This window comes from Callithrix jacchus, chromosome 6 (assembly GCF_049354715.1).
Source record: "Callithrix jacchus isolate 240 chromosome 6, calJac240_pri, whole genome shotgun sequence".
NCBI lineage: Eukaryota > Metazoa > Chordata > Mammalia > Primates > Cebidae > Callithrix > Callithrix jacchus.
Window position 1 is genome coordinate 121814571 of NC_133507.1, and position 22457 is coordinate 121837027.

The 22457-nt window shown below is 45.1% G+C and overlaps 1 protein-coding gene and 1 long non-coding RNA gene across 10 annotated transcripts in view; one reads left to right on the forward strand and one right to left on the reverse strand.

Annotated features, from left to right (window-relative positions):
• The window catches only part of AOX2 (aldehyde oxidase 2), an 81946-nt gene that overhangs the window by 899 nt on the left and 58590 nt on the right, over window positions 1–22457 (forward strand). For 6 of the 8 annotated variants that reach the window (XM_017973606.5, XM_054257760.2, XM_054257763.2 and 3 more), the window contains exons 2-10: window positions 2187–2244; window positions 4073–4169; window positions 5421–5529; window positions 6957–7083; window positions 9453–9514; window positions 12097–12186; window positions 14895–14975; window positions 17095–17239; window positions 19179–19271. In XM_017973606.5, coding sequence (XP_017829095.1) covers window positions 2187–2244; window positions 4073–4169; window positions 5421–5529; window positions 6957–7083; window positions 9453–9514; window positions 12097–12186; window positions 14895–14975; window positions 17095–17239; window positions 19179–19271 — 862 coding nt within the window. The remainder of the gene's footprint in view (window positions 1–2186; window positions 2245–4072; window positions 4170–5420; window positions 5530–6956; window positions 7084–9452; window positions 9515–12096; window positions 12187–14894; window positions 14976–17094; window positions 17240–19178; window positions 19272–22457) is intronic. The other 2 variants (XM_054257761.2, XM_054257762.2) reach the window with 2 other exon arrangements.
• Window positions 2811–21195, reverse strand: LOC118154643 (uncharacterized). Of its 2 annotated transcripts, none has more exons than XR_004744790.3 (3): window positions 21148–21195; window positions 6681–6818; window positions 2811–4278 (listed from the first exon to the last, which is right to left on the reverse strand). It is a non-coding gene; the product is annotated as an uncharacterized LOC118154643 (long non-coding RNA). The 2 variants fall into 2 exon arrangements; XR_004744789.3 differs by lacking the exon at window positions 21148–21195 and adding an exon at window positions 12057–12175.

A 22457-nucleotide genomic window follows, 5' to 3' on the forward strand; every position in this document is an offset into this window, starting at 1 on the left:
GCCTCTTTCCTTAATTAGGAACTCCCTTGTAAAGTACTTGGTGCCAGCCCTGACCCACAGACACACTTTATCTGGTGACACATCTTGATCCTCAAAATTAGGAGGACAAGAAATGAGACCTTTTTAATTTTTTTGTTTATCAACTTAATTTTTCTGTTGAGTCCCCATCATACAGCATTGGTTAAAACGTCCTCACAGTCGATCAGGGTCCCCTGCTTTTCCTGGGTGGTAGCTAAGCTCCATTTGGAACCTGTCTAAAAAGGGCAGGGACTCTTCATTGCCAATTGTCCCAGCATCCTCCCTCCAGACCACACCATCCACCCATGCAGGCCCCTAGTTAACCCGAGTTCCCTCTGCAGGCCCTTCCCTTCCTGAGTCTCTGTCTGTCTCTCAAATGAACCATTCTGCAGCTCCCAAGGCATATGGCTTTTCTGGGGTCTTGTCACGTCTCCCCCAGGGTCCTCAGCCCCAGGGCTTGGTCACTGTCTACCCCCAACCCCAGGGCTTAGTTCAAGAAAGGACCCCTAAAGGTCTCATTGCCCTTCTGACCCACTCTCCTGTATGCAGACTCCATACCAGCAACCACCATATGTTCTTCCAAAACTGTCATTCGAGAATCTGAGTCCTTACTTGCCTGTCCCACTGGCCTACATTTTGGAGACTCAAAAGCCAGAGAGGCTCCTTCCTCTGCTTTCCATGCCACATCCCCTCTGTATCAAGAGCCCAGAGTGAAGTAGCTGTAGTCAGAGCGGGGAATAAGTCAAGGCTTAGAAGAAATGCAAGGAGGATGTGGTAGGGGTGGGTGTCAGTCACAACAAAAATATCATCCAACCACATTCTCAATCTGTGTGCTTAAAGGACCGGCAGTGGGTAGGGGCAGGCAGAGAACAGCCTCATTCCATTGATTCAGATCCCCTGGAGATCCAGAACGCAGTTGAATGTTAACATCCCAGCTTGGGTGCGTCTTCCTTTAGTTTTCTTTATTCTTTGAGGTCTACAAAAGTTTATGTCTCCCTTCTGGGGAGAAAGGAAGACTCTAACATGGATAATTCCCTGTATCTTCCTTTTCTCCAACGCAACAGAATGGCTGGAGGACAAAGTCCAAGGAACTATTCCAAAATAAGGAAATGGGGAAAGAGGCACCAAAGAAGGTTCCTCATGGCTTTTGAGAACTAAAGCCTCCACTTTTCTTGTTTTCTTTTTTCTTTTTTTTTTTCTTGAGACAGAGTCTTGCTCTGTCTCCCAGGCTGGAGTGCAGTGGCGCAATCTCAGCTCACTGCAACTTCCACCTCCTGGTTTCAAGTGATTCTCATGCCTCAGTCTCCTGAGTAGCTGGGATTACAGACATGTACCACCATGCCTGGCTTTTTATTTTCTTTCTTTCTTTTTGTATTTTTGTATTTTTAATAAGACAAGGTTTTGCCATGTTGGTTAGGCTGGTCTTGAACTCCTGGCCTCAAGTGATCCATCTGCCTCAGCCTCCCAAAGTGCTGGGATTACAGGCATGAGTCACTGCACCTGGCCAAACCTCCACTTTTCAAGGGGGGAATGCTAGTGTCCATCAGGGCCACCTGAGTCCTGAGCCCACTGCTATTTAGGGGAGTGGCAGGCTTCAGGGCCTCCTCAGGACAGCAGCAACTCTCCACCTCTCCTTCCTGCCACTCTTTGGACTCCTACTGTGGCAAATACATTCCCAACCAGAGGGATCTCAGAGGGGCCAGAATCTCTGCCTACCCGGCTTGCCTCCCTGCAGGATCCTTCATTGCACACATGCACACACACGCACATGCACATCATGTACACAGGCACACACACATGCATACACACACAGACATGCACACAATCCAAGTCCCTCCCAAATCTGAAATATTTCAAGGCTGAATTGGAAGATTCCACAAAAATAGGTAGTGGAGCAAATATGAATAATACCCCCCAGAGGCATCTTTACACAGCAGTGGTTCCCAGCTCTACTCATATATCACGGCATTGCTGCCTCACTTGCCCTGTGAGTCTTCTGTCCTGTTAACATGTGTGAACGACGTTTGTCCTCAGAGCACCAAAAAAACAGGTGCAGATGAAATCAGCCCTATTATACCCCAATCCCTAAATCAAACAGACTTCCACAGATGTTCCATGGGGTCACAGATTCAAGCCCCATAATCATCTCTCTTCTATTCCCAACGTAGGTGATAGAGAGGAATGTGGACCCAGAAGGGACCCTGCTGACCTTCCTACGGAAGAACTGGACCCTTTTGTCAAAGTCCTGGCTGTGTCTATGTTTGTCTTAACACTTAGGGCAGCTGAGAATTATGAGACTGAATCAGATTTCTCCATTCAAATAGCCCCTTTGGCTCTGCCTCTCTATTTGCTTTTGGCCGTGGTTTTAAGGATATTAGGTTAATCAGACTGTTTTGCAGAGGATGAAGTTTCCCCAGAGTTTCCTGTATCTGATAATAGCAGTGAAATGGAAGCTAAGCTCTTTGCTTCAGCACTAATAATTCCCTCATGGGCTTTCCAGAGCCCCACCAGGGTTGTTATGTAATAGAGGCTTGTGTTGCCTGTGTCCTGCCCTTTTTCGAAACCAAATCCTTCAGATTCAGTGAGAACCTGTGTCACAGGGAAAGATGTCCTTTCCCTACATCTGTTTTCTTACCCTCGGTTTTCCCTGCCATTTCATATTCTGGAATATAGATCCTCATAATAGCAAACATATTTTAATTGGTAAATCTGATGGATCTCTCAGTTCTCTGAGAACCAAAAATAAATAAATGACAGAAATTACTAATTGATGAAATCAGCTTCTGGACAAGTTTTGTTTAAAAGCCCATGGTTTTTAATTAGTTGTTGATGTTTAAAAATTAGAAAATTTCATATTATTTAAAAATCAAGATTTTTCAGCTTCTCTTGAAAAATGGGGAGACAGACATCCCTGCGTGGCAACAGTCTTGCTGAGGACTGAGCAGGGACTGTTCCAGCCCTTTCCTAAAGGGCCCAAGCTCTCCAGTCACGTGCAGCCCCCTCGTCATTTACATTACCACTCTGATAAGCATTTTATGTTTTGACTTAATTTTGATGAATAAGCTTAGAGTTAAAAAAAAAAAAAAAAAAAAAAAAAACAGGCACTAGCAGTACAGAGTTGTATATTCTGAAATCTTTTTAGCCAGTTTAGTTAATTACCTCCAATTCTATAAATCGCTTGGAAATAAACCACAGTCGGGGAGAAGGATAAATAAAGAGAAGGGACTGGTTTGGGATTGGACCCAGGCCAAGCCACAGCACAGGGACACTTGGTGGGCTCCGTAAACAAGGATAGGAGATTCCTCCAAAAATTACCAATTTGCTTTCAAATGCAACACAAATTGAGTTGCTAAAAATAACCTTCCTCTCTTACAATTACATGATTGAAACCCAGAAGAAGACATATAAGAATATCCTATAATAAAATAGGATTTTTCTTTTTTCTTTTTTTTTTGTTTTTGTTTTGTTTTGTTTTGTTTTGTTCTGAGATGGAGTTTTGCTCTTGTTGCCCAGCCTGGAATCCAATGGCTTGATCTCAGCTCACTACAACCTCTGCTTCCCAGGTTCAAGCGATTCTCCTGCCTCAGCCTCCTGAGTAGCTGGGATTACAGGCATGCACCACCACACCTGGATAATTTTTCGTATTTTTAGTAGAGATGGGGTTTCTGCATGTTCGTCAGGCTGGTCTCAAACTCCTGACCTCAGGTGATCCGCCTGCCTCGGCCTCCCAAAGTGCTGGGATTATAGGTGTGAGCCACCATGCCCCGCCTAAAATAGGATTTTTCAAAGGGCTTTACACCCATTATCCTACAAGATGCTTACTATAAGCCTGTGAAGATAAAATAGGTATTGCTTCTCCCTCTTTGTGAGAAAACAGGCAGGGAGAGGTTAATATGCCCAGTGTCACACTAAGACTGGAAGGCAGGTGAATGGCTTCTCATACCTACACTCGCCCTTCAAAAAGACTTTCCTCAGAAGTGACCCCCTAGGGCGCCAGCTATACCGAAAGCAAATGTTTGCCTTGGCACCTTTTCCTTGACTGTGTCCCTTCCAGTACGTCTCACAGGAACCAAGTACGCCTGCGGAAGAGGAGGCTGCGGCGCCTGCACCGTGATGGTGTCCAAGCATGACTCCGTGTCCAAGAAGATAAGGTATCCCAGCCCAGAAGCCAGGGCAGGACTTTGTTTCTTGCTCATGTTCTTAGCTCACAACTTGAAGAAAGGTCCTTAGATTCTTGCTGTGTCCAGATCTTAGATGGCTCTGAAAAATCCAATGAAAGCTGTGAGTCATCTACTCAAGTAGCACATAAACTAAGTACATTGTACACCATTTCTTGAAGGTCCTTCAAGACCCATCTATGCACCCCAGTTTAAGAAACCCCAGTGTAGGTGAGCCATTGATTTTACAGATGAAGAAACAGGCTCACAGAGGTTAAGTGACTTGTTCAAAGTCATACAACTAGTAAGCTATAGAACAAGGATAGGAGCCCTACATTTTCTGGCTCTGAAGCTAATGCTTTTCCTTTCCCTTTCTTTGAGACAGAGTCTCACTCTGTCATCCAGGCTGGAGTGCAGTGTTGCTATCTCGGCTCACTGCAACCTCTGCCTCCCAGGCTCAAGCGATCCTCCCACCTCAGCCTCCCAGTAGCTAGGACCACAAGTGCCTGCTACCATACCCAGCTAATTTTTTGTATTTTTGGCAGAGCTAGGGTTTCACCATGTTGCCCAGGCTGGTCTCGAACTCCTGACCTCAAGCAATCCAACTGCTTCGTCTTCCCGAAGCATTGGGATTACAGGCTTTGAGCCACCACCACCAGCTGCTAATAATCTTTCTACAATTGGGCTAGACCTGCCCTACAAAGCAAGGACTTGGGCTAAGATGTCACCCTTTTATTAAGGACCAGATTCTAGAAGTTGGGGTTCCCCCAAGTCCATTGGCCCAACAAATTAAGAGATGGCTTCAGAACACAGGTTGTCCTGCACTGTTGAATGACCTTACCCAGGGAGTTTTAAATTAGGAAGCAAAAAATTCCCAAATGTGTACATATGGATAAAAGACATAGGTATGCATTTTGCTTGTTATGAAGTCAATGTTCCAATGAATACTATTGAAGTCCAACCACACTTCTAGTGACACAGGTTTATTCCTGTTACTCCCCCGTGGGTCTATGTTTGTAAAGTGTTTCTGAGGTTCAGAATGTCCAGATTCACCTTAAGGATCCCTATTCCTACAGATAGCACAGAGTGAGCAGAGAGAACTGTAAATTCCTCCTCTCCAGTTCCCCATGCCCTCAGCTCAATGATGGGTTCTGGAGGTCTTCCACTGTTCTTCCTGGTGTCAGGCTTGCCCATGAGGCAGGACTGTGTTACTCCCCTTGATTTTCCTGTGTTTCTTATACAAAGACACTTCTCTGTCACCGCATGCCTGATGCCCATCTGCTCTCTGTATGGAGCTGCTGTCACCACTGTGGAAGGTGTTGGAAGCATCAAAACTAGGCTTCACCCTGTACAGGTAAGAGTACATCCTAATTTTCTCACTTCTTAGCTTTGTCTTTTTGCCAAATGCTGTGTTGTCTATACTGCCTGAGGCTTCTAGGTTGTGATCAGGTAAGTAGAAGCTTTGGATGCCTATCAACCAGAGTAATAACATTTGTTAAGTGATCTAAATGAAAACTGGAACTCCATCCACATTTGATTAATCACCTTTTTATTTTTTTCATTTTTTCTGCTTGAATGAGAAGCAGAATTATTGAAGTATTGATTAGTGTTCTGGAGTAGATATCATGCAAAGAATATTACACATAGAATAAAATGTCTGTGAGGCTAATAGAATAAAATTTAGGATTATTCCCTGCATTGTAGAGGCCGTAGGAATAAAATCAGAATTGGGGGTAAGAGAAATCTAAAACTTCACCAGAACATGAGAACAGTTGTTTCTCTGAATGTTAACCTGAAGCTGGAACAGAGGTTGGATTTAATAGCAATGTGACATGTTGACAGAGAGCACAACGATTCCTCTGACATTGTTTAGGAACTTGGGAGTCACAGAACCGGATTGACTAACACTGAGTCTTTCTAGATGGGGAGCCCAGAGGGCCTCTGGGTTTAACTACATGATCTCCTTGGAGAATGAACTCCAAGGAGATGACCAAAGACAAAGGATCCAGCAGAGTGTACCAGAGTCTAGAAGGAGGGCAGAGAGGATGCTCACAGCAAGGTTGATAAACCCAAATCCTAGCATTACATTACGTTCTGCAATCTAGAACAGGGCTTCCAGATCTAGACACAAACTTTAATGTGCCTAAGACTCGCCCAGGAGCTTGTTAAAGATGCAGATTCTGAGTCAAGAGATTTGAAGCAGGAGAGCCAGGTTCTGCATTTCCTGTAAGTGCACAGTTGGAGTCAATACTGCTAGTCCATGGACAACAGTATTGGACTAAATGGCAGGGACCCAGGACATGGACCAAAATCCCAGAACTTTGAAAGGAGAGCTCCCTTTGTGCCAACACAGAAAAATTTAAGGACGAAGGCAAAGTGAGATCAACAGTAGACAGTCTCCAAGTTAATCAGAAAAAGGTAGCCTCATAGAACTAAGCTGTGCAAGATGCAGAGGTGTTCAAGAAAACTGTTTTCGAAACTCCCACACACTCCCTTTATACTTACTGATTTCCAGAGGATTCTTTGCTCTCTGAGAGTGGAGGATGCATGCTGCTAATTTCCAATGAGAAGGATTTGAGCACTTGACCTTGGAAAGTGATTATCATAGGACATGGCTTCTGGGCCACTTCCTCCAGGAGCATCCTAGGGAAAGGAACACGGGCAGAGTCTGATTAAAGGGAAGGGAGTAGGTTCTACCATTGCCAGGGAACTGCAGGCTGTGGAGTGTGCTGGGAGTTGGTGGCAGTGAGAAGGCACAGCCATAACCGTGTGTCTTTCCAGGAGCGGATCGCCAAGAGCCACGGCACCCAGTGTGGATTCTGCACCCCTGGGATGGTGATGTCCATGTACACGCTGCTCAGGAACCACCCGCAGCCCTCGGAGGAGCAGCTCATGGAAGCCCTGGGGGGTAAGTCTAAACAGAGAAACCCCACCACCCACCCAAGGCCAGGTGGGGAGTGTGTTTCCGGATAGATCACACCACCCCCAGTGTCATCCTAACCCCACTCAGGCCTCTGCTTCAGTTGGTTCTAAAGTAGCTACAGCACCCAGGAGCAGAGAATGCCAAGCTGCTCCCTGCTTATCAGAGCATGTGCTTGGAACAGCCTGCTCAGAGATAGCACAGTGCACACACTCCAGACCATCCACTCTACACCCCATTTTCTATCCAGTGACTTCTTTGGCTTCCTTTGTTAAGGGCCTGTATTCATTTCTCAGGGCTGCCCTAACTAAGTACGACAAACTAGTGGGCTTGAAATAGCAGGAATGTATTTTCCCCCAGTGCTGGAGCTTTAAGTCTGACAGCAAGCCATCTGCAGGGCCGTGTCCTCTCTGAAGGCTCTTGGGGCTCGTCCTTCCTGGCCCCTTCCTAGCTGCTGCTGGTTGACAAGGCATTTCCTTCCTTGGCATTTCTTGGCTTGTAGATGTGTCGTCCCAACCTATTTCCATTTCATATGATCTTCTCCCCCGTGTGTCTGTGTCCAAATTTCCCTGTTCTTATAGGATGCCTGTCATCAAATTGGGCCAGTCTTAACCCGGTGTCACTTCATTTTAACTTGATTCCATCTGTAGAGCCCCTATTACCAAATAAGTTCATATTCACATGTTCCAAGGTTTAGCACTTGAACGTGTCTTTTGGGGGACATAACCCCTAATATGGCCCTTCACATACCAAAAGAATCCTTTAGGTGGGCCCAGTGGTTCCCACCTGTAACTCCAGCACTTTGGGTGGCTGAGGCAGGCGGATCACTTGAGGTCAGGAGTTCAAGTCCAGCCTGGCCAATATGGCAAAACCCTGTCTCTACTAAAAATACAAAAATTAGCTGGACTTGGCAGTGCGCACCTGTAATCCCAGCTACTTGAGGGGCTGAGGCAGGAGTATCACTTGAACCTGGGAGGTAGAGGTTGCAATAAACCAAGATCGTGCCACTGCACTCCACACTCAAGCCTGGGCAACAGAGCAAGACTCCATCTCAAAATAAAAAAAAAAAAGAATCCTTTAAATTTTGCAATGGGTTTAAGTTACTGAAGAGGAGTTCATAATCATATCCCTTTTGAAGAATTGATAAACAGCCATTTCAGGTGTTAATAATCCCTAAACAAGTCATCTGTTAAATACACAAATTCTGAGGTTGAGGGCTGATCAGGAGCACAGGCACACTCCCCTAACCTGCCAGCAGCTGGCGGACTTCCCTACCTTCCTGCTATTTGAGGAGGTCCTTCAGCAGCTCCTTATGCCTAAAGCATGGCCAAGCCCAACCTCCTTCACCAGGCATTCAGAGAAGTCCAACCACTTGACCTCCCTAAGTGATGCTTCCTCCTATTCTCCATGGCTCCCTGCCAGCCAGTCTCCCTACAACCCCATCTCCTCTGCACCTGTGCCTGCTGCCCTGAGAACCCAGAATGCCTCTCCCTGGCTCTCTACAAATCCATAGCTTGCTCATTTTTCCTTAAGCCCAGGTTCCCTGTGAAGCCTTCCCAGATGAACTCTATTCCACACTGACTCTTTCACTCCCAGCCCCTAGGCCTTCCTCTTTGGAAACCTGAGGTTCTCAAATGCTAATTCCTGGAACAGCAGTAAAATGGGAAGTCCATGCAGTAGAATTTCCAGCAGACCTCTGGAATGCAGATATCTGGGTCTACCCCCCAGATGACATTTCAGGAGAATAGGAGCAGGGTTAGGAATCTGTATTTTTTTTAAAATACCCCCAGGAGAGTTTGATGTAATTATCTAAAAGCAACCAAGGCGCATCACTGACAAACCATTCAAGGCATGTTGGTATGTCATCCAGGGCCTTAGAAACTGCCTAGGTTTTCTGTTCGAGGATCCCCGCTATCTTACCTAGTATCTGAAATATAGCTGTCAATAGATCTACATTAAATTAATAAATTAATAGATGAAGAACTAATTCCCAAATTCCCATCTGGTGAAGATGATGAGCTTGCCAACTAGGCTATCATCTTTAAGACAGAGCATAAAACTGGAATTGAGGTAGAGGGCAGGATAATACTCCAAGGAGAGGAATAAAGCATTAAACTACTTGGCAGATGTTAAAACACCCTTCTAAAAATGTTGGGAACCAGGCTCAGTACTGCACACCTCCAAGCTACTCAGGAGGCTGAGGTAGGAGGAGACCAGGAGTTTAAATACAGCCTAGACAATGTCATGAGACCCTTTGGAAAAAAAAAAAAAAAAGCTAGATTGATTTAACTTTCAAAAGACAAAAGGAGCCAGTAAATGCAAAGTCTACTAACAACTACACTTCTCTGATTGATTAGGTAACCTATGCCGCTGCACTGGTTATCGGCCAATATTTGAGAGTGGAAGGACCTTCTGCATGGTGAGTAGGTGACTGGGGGGACACCCTATGCAGCAAGAATGACAATGACAGCTGATCAAGGCCAGGAACAGAGGAATTAAAAATCTTTAGGCCATCTCAACAGACCATTAGGGAGACCCAGTGTGTTAGCTGGGTCTATTGGACTCACTGGAGTTTTAGTTTTTTGTTGAAGATTGGGGGAACATTGTGCCACCTTTGAGGTTGTCCAGTCAGAACCACAGAGGGAAGTCAGGTCATCTAACCAGCTGTCCAGACATTTTCTGTAACTAGTTCAGGAGGGCATCTGGACAGGCAAGTCAGAGGACATTGGCAAACCCAAGGGGACAAAGGATGCAAGTGGGTGGAGTTTGCTTTGGTGAGGCAAGGTCAGTTCCAGAATCAAACCAGCTGAGAAGGTGTGAGCAGAAACGAAGCTAAATATGTAGAGTGGAACCCAAAATTCATTCCAAGTACAAGAGCACAGGGAGTTTCCTTTACAAAATGGGGACACTTCACTGGGCTCTTGAGAAAATCACCTAAGTCTTGCTTGGCACTTAGTGAGCGTTCCACAAATAGTTACTACTGTCATTGAGGATGTCATTGACATGTGAATAGTGTTTGACAGGACAGGCACAGCTGGTGGTTCTCTGCTGAGGGCAGGATGAATGTGGGCAGTACAGCCCTTAGGCCCAAGCAAGGAAGACCCCGTACTTTAGAGGACCCCCTCTCTGGTCTTTCTCCAACAATTTTCAGGAGTTCATAGCACCAAGGTGACTTTGTCCACCTGGGACCTCACCCCTTTTCTAGATCATTCCCATGGATGTTCTTGATCCCACTGTTAGACTAGACATAAGCCTCTTATAAGAGTCTGTCTAGGGCAGCTCATAACAGCAGTGTCTGTACCCCTAGGTCAGAGGGTGGCCAAGGAGCAGCTGTTTGTGGAGAAAGTAGACTGAGCTTGGCTGTTCAGGCTGCAGTGCTCAGGCCCCTCACAGCACAGAACAGAGTCAGGGTACAAAAGAAGGGCAGCAGGCACCAGGCTGGGGGCCTTTGTTGGTGTTCCTTGCTGCGGCTCCACAAATAGTAGAGGTGGACCTAGAAGTAGACCAGGAGGTGTGTCCCAGGACCTAGAACCAGGCAGGTCACCTGTGCATGCATCTCCCAGACGTCTGCTGCCACATGAGGGAGCCAAAGGTGACATGCTTAAATGAAATAAGTAAATGAAATAGCTTGTAAGCCCAGCAAATGGCTGGTATAGAGTGAAAAAGCACTTGTGAAATACAAACGAAAAAAGTTGAAGTGTCTTTCCCTGTGGATACAGATGTTATTATCCGCCTTTCCGGACACACAGACTCGGGGAATAAAGGCAAAACTGTGGTCACCCACCCTACCTGGTAGCCAGCATGTCTCATGGGACTTTAATGGGTGAAGGAACCCAGTCTCAGAGGGAACACACAAGGCTAATATCAAGTGGGCCAAGAGATGACTGGCTTTTCCGTTATTGGTTCATGGTACATCGTGGGAGCTCTCAGAGCTTTGAATAATAGAGGTGCTGCTTGCTTGGCCCAGCTGTTTTTGCTTCTTGGATAAAATTAGAAAGATAGCGGCTCAAGACATTTAGGTAGAGACAGAACAGAAGTGTCTGGAAGAAAGTATTATGCTTGGAACTTAGAACTTACTTGTGTAAGAAGATATGAGAGGTAAGTTTGGAGGAAATGGGAAGTGAAAGAGCCGGCAAATGGAAACCTGCCTTGAAACTCATTGTCAGCTCATCCCCAGACAGCTCCATGCACATCCCAAATGTCTGCGAGATCTGGTTTCTAAAATGGTTTTCTTTTTTCTTTCTATAAATTATTATTGCCCTGTAAAGCATCTAGTAATTAATTTTCCACTAGAAATTAACCTAAAAATTCATATATGTACACAAAGCTGTACATGTAATGAACAAAAATGTTCATATACTATGTACTATAATACAATCCCAAATGTGAAAACATCATCAGTGGAACAGAGAAATGATAGTTTATTTCCTTTACACTTCTATATTCTATATTATCATTTTACATTATATATTTATATATATTATCTACCAAATTATGTATCTTATATACTCTACGTGTATTGTTCTTAAAAATAAGCAAAAGAAGAAAGATCTTGTGGTTATCTCTGTCCCAATAGAAACCACCAACAGTGGCTTAAAAAGTCTGAAGTCTCAGGCTGGGCGTGGTGGCTCACACCTGTAATCCCAGCACTTTGAGAGGCCAAGGTGGGCAGATTGCCTGAGCTCAGGAGTTCAAGACCAGCCTGGGCAACACAATAAAACCCTGTCACTAATAAAATACAAAAAAAATTAGCCAGGCGTGGAGGTGCATGCTGGTAGTCCCAGCTACTTGGGAGGCTGAGGCAGGAGAATCACCTGAACTGGAGAGGGAAAGGTTGCAGTGAACTGAGATCTCGCCACTGCACTCCAGCCTGGGCGACAGAGCAAGATTCCATCTCAAAAAAAAAAAAAGTCTGAAGTCTCATTTAAATTGCCAACATTTTGGGGCACATTTTCACTTACCTACTCAAAGTTTTTAATCTAAGGCATTTCATCTTCTTAGGAGGCAAATTGCTGTCAACAGAAAGGAACAGGAAAATGCTGCTTGGATTGGGGAGAAAATGACTCTTCCCCACTTGGCAAGAAAAATGAGGTGAGCCCGTTTGTTTGTTTTGTCTTCTCACTGTGAGTGTTGCTTAGTGCTGACCCAGTGTTGAAACTGTGCCTGCTTATTTTAATGGTCATTTTCTGCTTACAACTGTCCAAAGTGCGTGTGCAAATAAAGCTTTCTTCATCTGGGAGCTGCGGAAAGTGGTGAGGACAGCCCACACTCTGATTTCCCCTTCGAAGTCAGAAAGGCTGGAACAGCAGGAAGACAAAAACACTGGGACCAGAAACAAAGCACCTCCCCCAGCTCTGGATGGGTCAGTTCTCAGGTGGAGGTGGATTCTGTACTTGCCCCTGCAGAGCCGTCTTCTGTCACTGTCTCCTTTGTAGACAGAGGGCGCTGCAGCCCCAGAGGGCTGAGGAGCCGTCCACAGCCACAGGCAAGTCAGTAGCCCCCCCAGCCAGGAAGTCAGCCGTAAACATTCCAGTCCCTGGCTTTGCTCCCTGAGAGATGCTCGTTTCCAGGAAAAAATGGGCACTGCCAAATTCTTAAAGATATTACTTAGAGAAGTTGAAATGCAGGATAAAATACACAATCAGCTCCCAGTATGTGGGGAAATCTGAGAGCACACAGCTGGCCGTAGACAAACCTGTGCATTTCTTTCTTTCTTTCTTTTTTGAGACAGAGTTTCACTCTGTTGCCCAGGCTGGAGTGCAGTGACAGGATCTCAGCTCACTGCAACCTCCGCCTCCTGGGTTCAAGCAATTCTCCTGCCTCAGCCTCCTGAGTAGCTGGGACTACAGGCGCGCGCCACCACACCCAGCTAATTTTTGTATTTTTAATAGAGACAGGGTTTCACCATGATGGCCAGGGTGTTTTCGATCTCCTGACCTCATGATCCTCCTGCCTCAGCCTCACAAAGGGCTGGAATTACAGACGTGAGCCACCGCGCCCAGCCCAAACCCATGCATTTCTATCCTTCACACCTATCTTTTCCCATTCTTGCTCCCACTGTCACCTTAATTGGGTCTGAAGAAAGTGTGCTGTGACAAAGAGGGGTGTTGCCCAAGGGAGGAGGCTGCACCCCTCACAACTGCTACACGGGATCAGTGCCTTGCTGGGGTCAATACATCCTAAAGCCAATTCTTTAGGTCTTTGTGGTTTTGTGGTCTCAGGAATTCTGTTTGAGCAATGACTGGGCTCTAGGGACCACTTGACTCACTTTAACCAAACTCAAAGACCATGATGTTTAAACTGGAATGTGCCCCATTTTCATTTAAGAAGAGACACACAGTTATAAAGTGGATCTTGCCATCACTGAGCCACTCATCCTTTCCCTGTAGGAAAACACACTAGGAAGCTAAATTACAATGAGAAGTTTGCTTGGTGAGCATGGACACAGCATAGTTGCATAGCCTCAATGGGCAGCGTCACAGAAGACCCTTTCCCTACACCAGACTGGACCTGCGTGAGGCCAGGTGTCTGCCCAAGTGGCTCCCTCTTCTCTTTAAGCAGAGTTAAGATCTCCCACTTGGGTAACCATGATGTCTTGGCCTGGGATATATTTAGGAAAATTTTTCATTTCTCAACATTCATTTATTATGTTTGTTTTTTGTTTGAATTCCCTGGCACAAACTTATTTCTAGGTTTTAAAGATATACCACATTATTGCCCCGAGGCACTGCCTATACTTCTAATGCCAACTAGCACAAAAACAGATCGTTCAGATGTGGTCCTGAAATGCCCAACCCACGTGTCCCTACTAAGAACCTTATCAAGGAACAATTGCAAGTGGTTTTTTTGTTTCTTTGTTTTTCTGGAGCCTGGGAAAACTCAGAGAGATAGAAAAAGAGGGAAGTGTTGGACAAATGTCAGGTCATTTTACCCATTATCACAATTACCCTTCAAAATATGGGTTATTTTTATTAAACCCTTAGAGAGATTAAGGACTTTTCCATTGGAAAGGTTAGAGAGTGACCTCAGAGTGAGTGAACCCTGATCTGTCTACGTTTGATGCCTACATATCCTCTCCATCACACCCACATCCACCTCTGTGCTCCCCATCTCTCCCAGTTTTCCTTACATCTTCAGGAATGTTTTGCTGACCATAAGTGTTTTCCAAAGCTAAAACAGATCTGATTCAGACAGGATTACAGTTTGCATAACTATTTACTGTGCTTTGGTTTCCTACAGGTAAAATGGAGATAATTTACTTTCTCTATTCAATGAGTGTGACGATTAAATAAATTGCTAGTACATGTAAAAGCATTTGGAATGTAAGCACTTACTAAGCGTTAGCTATTGTTATTAAAGTCATATTGTGCGTGTGTGTGTTTATGCATGGGCATGTATGTTCAGAGGCATTTTCACTTGAACTACAGGACTTTCAGAGCTTTCAGCATTTCAAATCCTGACTTCACAGGGGAGAAGATAGTGGTTGGACACAATGGAGGGGATTTCCCTAATGTTTTTAACCTCTCATAGTTTTTCATAGACTGTCTTTGTGTTTTCCAGAACACTCATTGTAGTAATTCATGGAATACTCTTTTCTTTAGTGTTACATTAGTAGCAAATCAGTATTTCTGTTAAAACAAGATTCCTATTTTAAATTATTTGGTTTGAACTATTTCCCTGTCCAGGGAGATTACGAGAGTTATCACTACGTTCATGTTGCCTCACTCCTATAAAGAATTACCATGCTGTTTCCAGTTGAGCTGGGCTGACAGAACCATCTGTTTCTTCCTTTTATAAAGATTTGCACAAAGTTATTTGCAAAAGAGGAGTTTCAGCCCTTGGACCCAACCCAGGAGCTCATATTTCCCCCAGAACTCTTGGTAAGACTAGCTGGATATTTTATGTACTCATTTAAATATCATTGGTTATAAACTCAGTTTTATAAAGCCTCCATTTTCCTTCCTGTGAAATTGTCAAATTTTGGAAATGTTTGATCAGATGAGGATGTCTGCTTCCCTCCATGCCGCACCCTGCCTGATCCCTGGCACATTCCCTGAAGCCTCCACTCAGCCTCATCGCTCTCATCATTGTCATCTGCAATGTGTCACTAGTGGCTGTCCAGGAGACACAGACAGCACTGCTAAGCTACTCCTTGGTCTTCTGGCCCACTCCAGCACATTGACCCCAAGGAACACTTCCAGGAGAGGCCCCTACCTTTCAGCCCTCCTCCCATCAGCATCTTTCTTTGCAGAAATGCAGCAGTCCTATTCTATCAAACACCTGTTTCTGAAGGGGTCCTAATGTCTTTGTTTATTCATTAAACCAGTATTTATCCATCCAGAAACATGCCAGACACTCTTCTAGGTACTAAATATACAGCAGGGAACAAAACTAACAAAACACCTGCCCTCAAGGAGCTTGTAACCTGGTGAGAGAGGCAGTCAAGAAGCAAAATAATAGATAAAATATATAGTGTGGCCAGGTGCGGTGGCTCATGCCTATAATCCCAGCACTTTGGGAGGCTGAGGCAGGTGGATGGCTTGGGCCCAAGAGTTAGAAACTAGCCAGACATAGCGAAACCCAGTCTCTACAAAAAATAGAAGAAAATAGCCATCTGTGGTGGCACTCACCTGTCATCCCAGCTACTTGGGAGGCTGAGGTGGGAGGATTGCTTAAGCCTAAGAGGTTAAGGCTGCAGTGAGCCGAGATCGCACCACTGTACTCCAGCCTGGGCATCAAACTGAGGCTCTGTCCTCCAAAAAAAATAAATAATTTTTAAAAAGATATAGTGTGTTAGCAATTGAGAAGTATTAAGGAGAAAAAAATAAAGCAGAGAAGGATAGGATGCATGGAGTTGCAAGGTTAGATATCCTGCCCAAAGAAACCTTTTCTGAGAGGATAACATTTGAAGAGACTGGAGGGAAGTGAAGGAGCCAGTCCTCCCAGCTGAAAAGGGAGATGAGCAATCCAGCCTGTTGGAACAGCAAGTACAAAGGCCCAACAGCAGGAGAACACCAGGCCTGATCAGAGGCAGAGCAGGGTCCAGCCTGGCTGGGCAGAGTGAGCAAGGGGAAGGCCAAGGAGCTGCCGGGGGCAGACCATGCTGGATTTCAGGCTGCTGGGCTTTTACTCTCTGTGAGGGGAGAAGCTAGCAGGCAGCTGGGCAGAGGAGGGCTGTGCTCCAGTTTAAGTGGTCACAGGATTGTTCTGGCTGCTGAACTGAGAATGGCCTGCAGAGGAGAAGGGAAGGATCATGAACCCCATCAGGGGGCTGATGCCATCCTAAAAAATGGTGGTGACTGCACCAGTCTGCTGGGATGAGAAGCAAGTAGATTCAGCATGTATTTTGGAAGAAAAGCCAATAAGATTTGCTGGTGGATAGGCTGTGAGTGTGGAAGAGAGAGAGGGGCGTCAAGGCTGACTCCAGGGCTTTGGACAGCTGGGAGCGTGGAATGGCCATTTACAGATATGGGAAAGACCTCTGGAGAAACAGGGGATTTTTCCTCTTGGGGGTTTCTCTTTGCGGGCTTGGAAAGGCACTAGATATGCGGAGTTCAGTTTTTCACATAATAATCATTTTATCTTCATTGCTCTAAGCCAGTCCAAGAGACGTGTTAAATTTGAGATGCCTATTACACATCTAAGAGACAATGCCAAGTACTTACTCAGATACGAGCTTGGATTTCAGAGGAAAACCAGGCTGAAGATATTAATTTAGGAGCATTAGTGTAATTATTATTTTTAAATTCATAAGACTAAATTATGCTAAATTAATCCACACTAAATGGTCAAAAACATGCCAGCTTATATCGTCACTTGTCCCCAAAAAGTCATCCAATTACAAAAAATCAGCCAGTGTGTATAGTGAGTATCTTTTTGGGCAAGTGCACCCCAGCACCCCCGACATCTCTGTAAAGGCACACATCTCCACCTAGGACCTTGCATAAGCTGGGAGGACAGGCATGCACACGAGCACACATACTTATCATTTACCCTTAGAGGATGGCAGAGAATCCAGAAAAACAAACGCTGAACTTCTATGGAGAGAGAGTTACCTGGATCTCCCCTGGGACCCTCAAGGATCTCCTGGAGCTGAAAGCGAAACACCCCAAAGCCCCTCTCGTTCTGGGTAACACCTCACTGGGTAAGTGATGACCTGGTTCTCATTCAAATCTTAATGCTGGGCTGAACTTTCTTTCCCTTACTCTGGTCTCAGTCTACAGAAACTACTTTTTAGGGATGAAAACTTCTTCCTTTATAATAAAGCCGGTGGCTCCAAAGTTGGATGCGCACATACTGTGGACCCCAGAGGTGTGGGAGGAAAGTATTAGAGGGTTTTGTTTTGGGTTTTTTGTTTTGTTTCTTGTTTTTTTGAGATGGAGTTTTGCTCTTGTCACTCAGGCTGGAGTGCAGTGACACAATCTTGGCTCACTGCAACCTCCACTCCCTGCAATTCTCCTGCCTCAGCTTCCCGAGCAACTGAGACTACAGGTGCACACCACCACGCCCATCTAATTTTTGTATTTTTAGTAGTGACAGGTCACCATGTTGGCCAGAATGGTCTGGATCCCTTGACCTCGTGATCTGCCCGCCTCGGCCTCCCAAAGTGCTAGGATTACAGGTGTGAGCCACTATGCCTGGCCTTTTTGTGTATTTAGTAGAGACAGGGTTTCACCATGTTGGCCAAGCTGATCTCAAACTTCTGACCTCAGGTGATCCACCCACCCTGGCCTCCCCAAGTGCTGGGATTACAAGCATGAGCCACCACGTCCTGACTAGAGGGTTTTTTTTTAATCATTTACTTTGTCTCATTCTTGTTTTTATTAAATATGGAATAAATATAGAATTGTATAAAATATAGAGATATTAACAATACGGTGCACACTCAGTTACACCCATATCCGCTAGAAGAGCACAGACTTTACCAAGAACTTTGAAGACCCCTGAAGGCCCTCCCAAGCCACATCCCCTTTCCTTCCCTTCCTCCTTGAAGGCACTCATTAACCTGAATATTGTGTTGGTTATTCTCTTCCTTATTTTTGTAATTTTACCACATATAATTGAATCCTTAAACAATATGTTGTTTACCTTTGCATATTTTTGAACTTCACAGAAATGGACTGGAGGGAGAGTCCTGACCTCTGGCTGGAAGTCAGGTTACAAGGTCTCCCACTCCCAATAATAAGAAGAATCTCAGGGTATTATTCTTCTGCAATTTGCTTTTTGTTCAACGTACTTGACCTCAGAGGCATCCATGTTGTGGCATGTAGTTGTGCTGTATTCCATCATATGAACATGGAACAACTTGACATCCACTCTGTTGCTAGAGAATAGCTTGTTTTGGCTTACAAATATTATTCTATGTGTCTCCTGGTGACTACGTGCAAGAGTGTTTCAAGAGCATCTTATCCTTTCTATTTCCTATTTTTATATAGACATAGGACATGCATAAATAGATACATATGTATATAAATTTACTTGGCAGGGGTATATAACCACTGCTTTCACACATCTGTACACATTTATTGTCAATCTTTAATGTATCTGTATCTTTTATAAGAAAATTTCAAGGCTGGGCACAGTAGCTCATGCCTATAATCCCAACACTTTGGGAGGCCAAGGCGGGCAGAGGAGTTTGAGACCAGCCTGGCCAACATGGAGAAACTCCGTCTCCACTTAAAGAAAATTTCGGCCAGCCAAGGTGGCTCACACCTATAATCCCAGCACTTTGGGAGGCCAAGGCGGACAAATCATGAGGTCAAGAGATCGAGACCATCCTGGCCAACATAGTGAAATCCTATCTCCACTAAAATACAAACATTAACTGGGCATGGTGGTGCGTGCCTGTAGTCCCAGCTACTAAGGAGGCTGAGGCAGGAGAATTGCTTGAACCCAGGAGGTGGAGGTTGCAATGAGTCAAGATCATGCCACTGCATTCCAGCCTGGCACCTGGTGACAGAACGAAACCCTCTGTCTCAAAAAAAAAGAAAAAAGAAAATTTCAATGCAGAAGAAAAAGGCATTTTCTCTTTCCTAATTGTCTCTAAAATAACTGTCACTTTCCTAATTGTCTCTACTCTTCAGGACCTGGAATGAAATCTCAAGGACATTTTCATCCAGTTCTCCTCTCTCCTGCAAGGATCTCTGAGCTGAGTATGGTGACAAAAACAAGTGATGGTGAGTTCCTGGCATTTTAAGTAGGATGTCAGTGAGGCAATCCCTGCCCTAAACTAACACTTGCCAAATAACTCAGAACCTCCTCATCTGTTTGTCTTCTCCTGCATATTTCCAGTTATTCTTCATTTTTTTAAATGAACTTTACCATGAAACTTTACTGTCAAAATCTTTCTGGGGAATAGGAGTATCCAAATAATATTCTTCAAGACCTTGCAGTTACCTGCCTATAAAATGCCGTGATGCCCTAGACAATAAATTTGCAATGAGACTTTGATGGGAAGATAGCAAAAGAGAGCAGATGCTGTCCATCAGTTAGATGGTCAGTTCCATGGAGAGGAGATGCTTGCAGGGGAAAGTAGGCAAAATATGGTCTGGCACTCACATGCTACTTGTCTGGTGGGGACAATGGCAAGGGGCCAAGTGAAACAAAGGCTTACTCAGGCAAGCACCCCCATCCCATACCACACCCTGAAGAGCTCACTAGAGCAAGGTACTGTATCAGGCAAGGTGGAACTCACAAAGGAGGAAGTAAACACACAAGACTTGGCATTCGAGATGCATGGCAAACTCTTTAACAAAAGCAACCTTCTTTTGCCCCTTTATTGATCCCCTGAGCTCCTAGTCCTGTGCATGCAATACAAGCACTCAGTCAGTGACTGATAAATGAATTAACAGAAAAAAAAAATGGATGAGCAGGACAGGAACTTGAATGTAATGGAATGGAGTGGTAATGAGGACCTCCTTAACATAGGAAACGGTGACTGACTGAACTGAAAGCTTTAGTCAAGATTGAGCTGTAGGTCACCACGTGTTTGTGGTGGGTCAGTGAGGGCCAGTGGTGGGCAGGGGAAGGGATTTGCCATGGTGGCATCACTGCTATCCAGGAGTCCACCTTCCTGGCCGCTAATCATCACCAGCCAAACTAGATTGCAGAGTGGATCGGCAGGCCGGATCTTCCCTGGCTTGACCCACCTGTTTGCAAGGAAAGGAACCCTTCCTTGTTTTGCCCAGCACCAAGGTTTCACAGCTTCAGCCTCGGGACAATTCAGGTGGCATACCTTAATGCCACTTATAAAAACAGGAATGTGCTTAGATTTACCTGGAATCTCAATATGGGCAGAAGGGAAAGGAGAGGAAGAGGGAATAGCAATGTACAGCTGGACACATAGACCACCTGTCTAAGCAGAGGTGACGGCAGCAGGCCCTGGTCCGACCCTACCCCAGGCATCATTTAGCCCCTTTTGCAAATTTCGCTTTAGTACCACAACCCTATCCTCAAACAAATATTAAATAAGAAGATGAAAATAAACTGATCAATTTGAAGGAGGAGAAAGACTTTTCACCATCCCTCCCTGTCTCTGAGCCCCCAGTATTGGTCCCTGAGAGGGCCCTTCAGAGCCCAATTTAATTCCCAATAGAACCCAACTCCCTCATCTTACAAATAAGGAAGCCAAGATGCAAGGGAGAGTAGACCAGCCTGAGGTCCCTAGCCCGGCTGGAGGGGAGGATACAAGGTCTCCCACTCCCAGTTCAGCACTCTGTTTTGTTTTTTGTTTTTGAAATGGAGTCTCTCTCTGTTGCCCAGGCTAGAGTGCAGTGGTGTGATCTTGGCTCACTGCAACCTCCATCTCCAGGGTTTGTGATTCTCCTGCCTCAGCCTCCTGAGTAGCTGGGACTACAGGCACCTGCCACCATGCCCAGCTAATTTTTGTATTTGTAGTAGAGACAGGGTTTTGCCATGTTGGCCAGGCTGCTCTCAAACTCCTGACCTCAGGTGATCCTGTAATCCCAGCATTTTGGGAGGCCGAGGTAGGCATGATTACAGGCATGAGCCACCACACCAGCCAACACTTTTTTCGTTACTGCCGTTACATACCTCAGGTCCTCTCCACAGCCTGTCCAATTAGCTATGTGAATTGACTGCTCAGTTTGGTCTCTGCAGCCAAAGCAGAAGCTGAAACAAACAATGCACCCGCCTTTAGGGCTCTTATAAATAAAGCATGAGTACCCTCTAGTGGCTTCCAGGAAAGTTTCCACAATTCTCAAACTTTTTCTAAGTCCCAGATGAGTGAAGGACACTGGCGGGGGTGGGGTGCCCTGGAGCCAGACGTGTTCTCCACCAGCACACCCAGGAAATACATTTTTGCACAGCTGTAACTTTGACTTAAACATTTGTTTAAAGTTGGCATGCTCATCCATATGACGTACATGTTTGGCCCAGTATACATTTGTTTTCTCAAAATCTTCAGCGGGTGCTCCAGAAGGTCATTCCATGTTTATCCCATAGACCCATGAACTCTGAAAAGCACGGAGTTCAAGTGAAATGCCCTTTCTGAGAATCAAAGTTGAAGCTCTTTCCAATTGCACTGGAAGAAACCTAGATTTTGTGACCAGAGATGGAACAAAATATGAATAGAACCACAGTAAGTAGAATGTTCTCAGTATAGCCTGGCAGAAGGTCTGTCACGCCTAGCACAAGTTGAGGTGCTGATGTGAACAATGCAAATGGGATTATTTGGCTTCCAACTGTGTTTGAACTCTTATGAGGATTCAGGCAATAGAGCAGACACTTCACTCCCTACTGGGGTTGAACTGCCCTTTTCCATCTACGTCATATAAGAGGTGGTGATACTGGTCTATGTGATGCTTCTGACCTTAATAGTAATTATGTCTCTTTGTTTCTGGTTTTTCCTCTACTAATAAGGCTCTAGGTCTTCTCCTTAGAGAGAAGGAATTATATGAAAAAAAAAAAAACAAGCTTGGATTTCCTACCACTCCTGCAAAAATAAGGCAAGCCAGGACTTTACAGAAGTTAAAGACCCAGCTCCAGTGAAACCTGTGATAAGGAAGCAACAGACCATCACTGATGGGTCTGGGATGAAATTAGATTCCTTGTTACAAAGTGCATTTTAGGAGATGCTAAAACAGAAACAGGATGAGAACCCTAGGCTGAGACATTCCAGTGGGGAGGGATAGTTTAGATGTGTTTAGCATAAGGATAACAAGCAGCAGCTCATGGTTCCCTCATCAGCTAAATTAGCTGAAATTACTGAGGCAGCGGGGTATTGCATGAGTATACTGGCAAGGTGGGGGAGGTGTCATGCCAAGTACATTCTTAATATTGATAAAATACAGCTGTGTAGGAGGGGGAACTATTCTCATAGATTAGTCAACAAGACATAAATC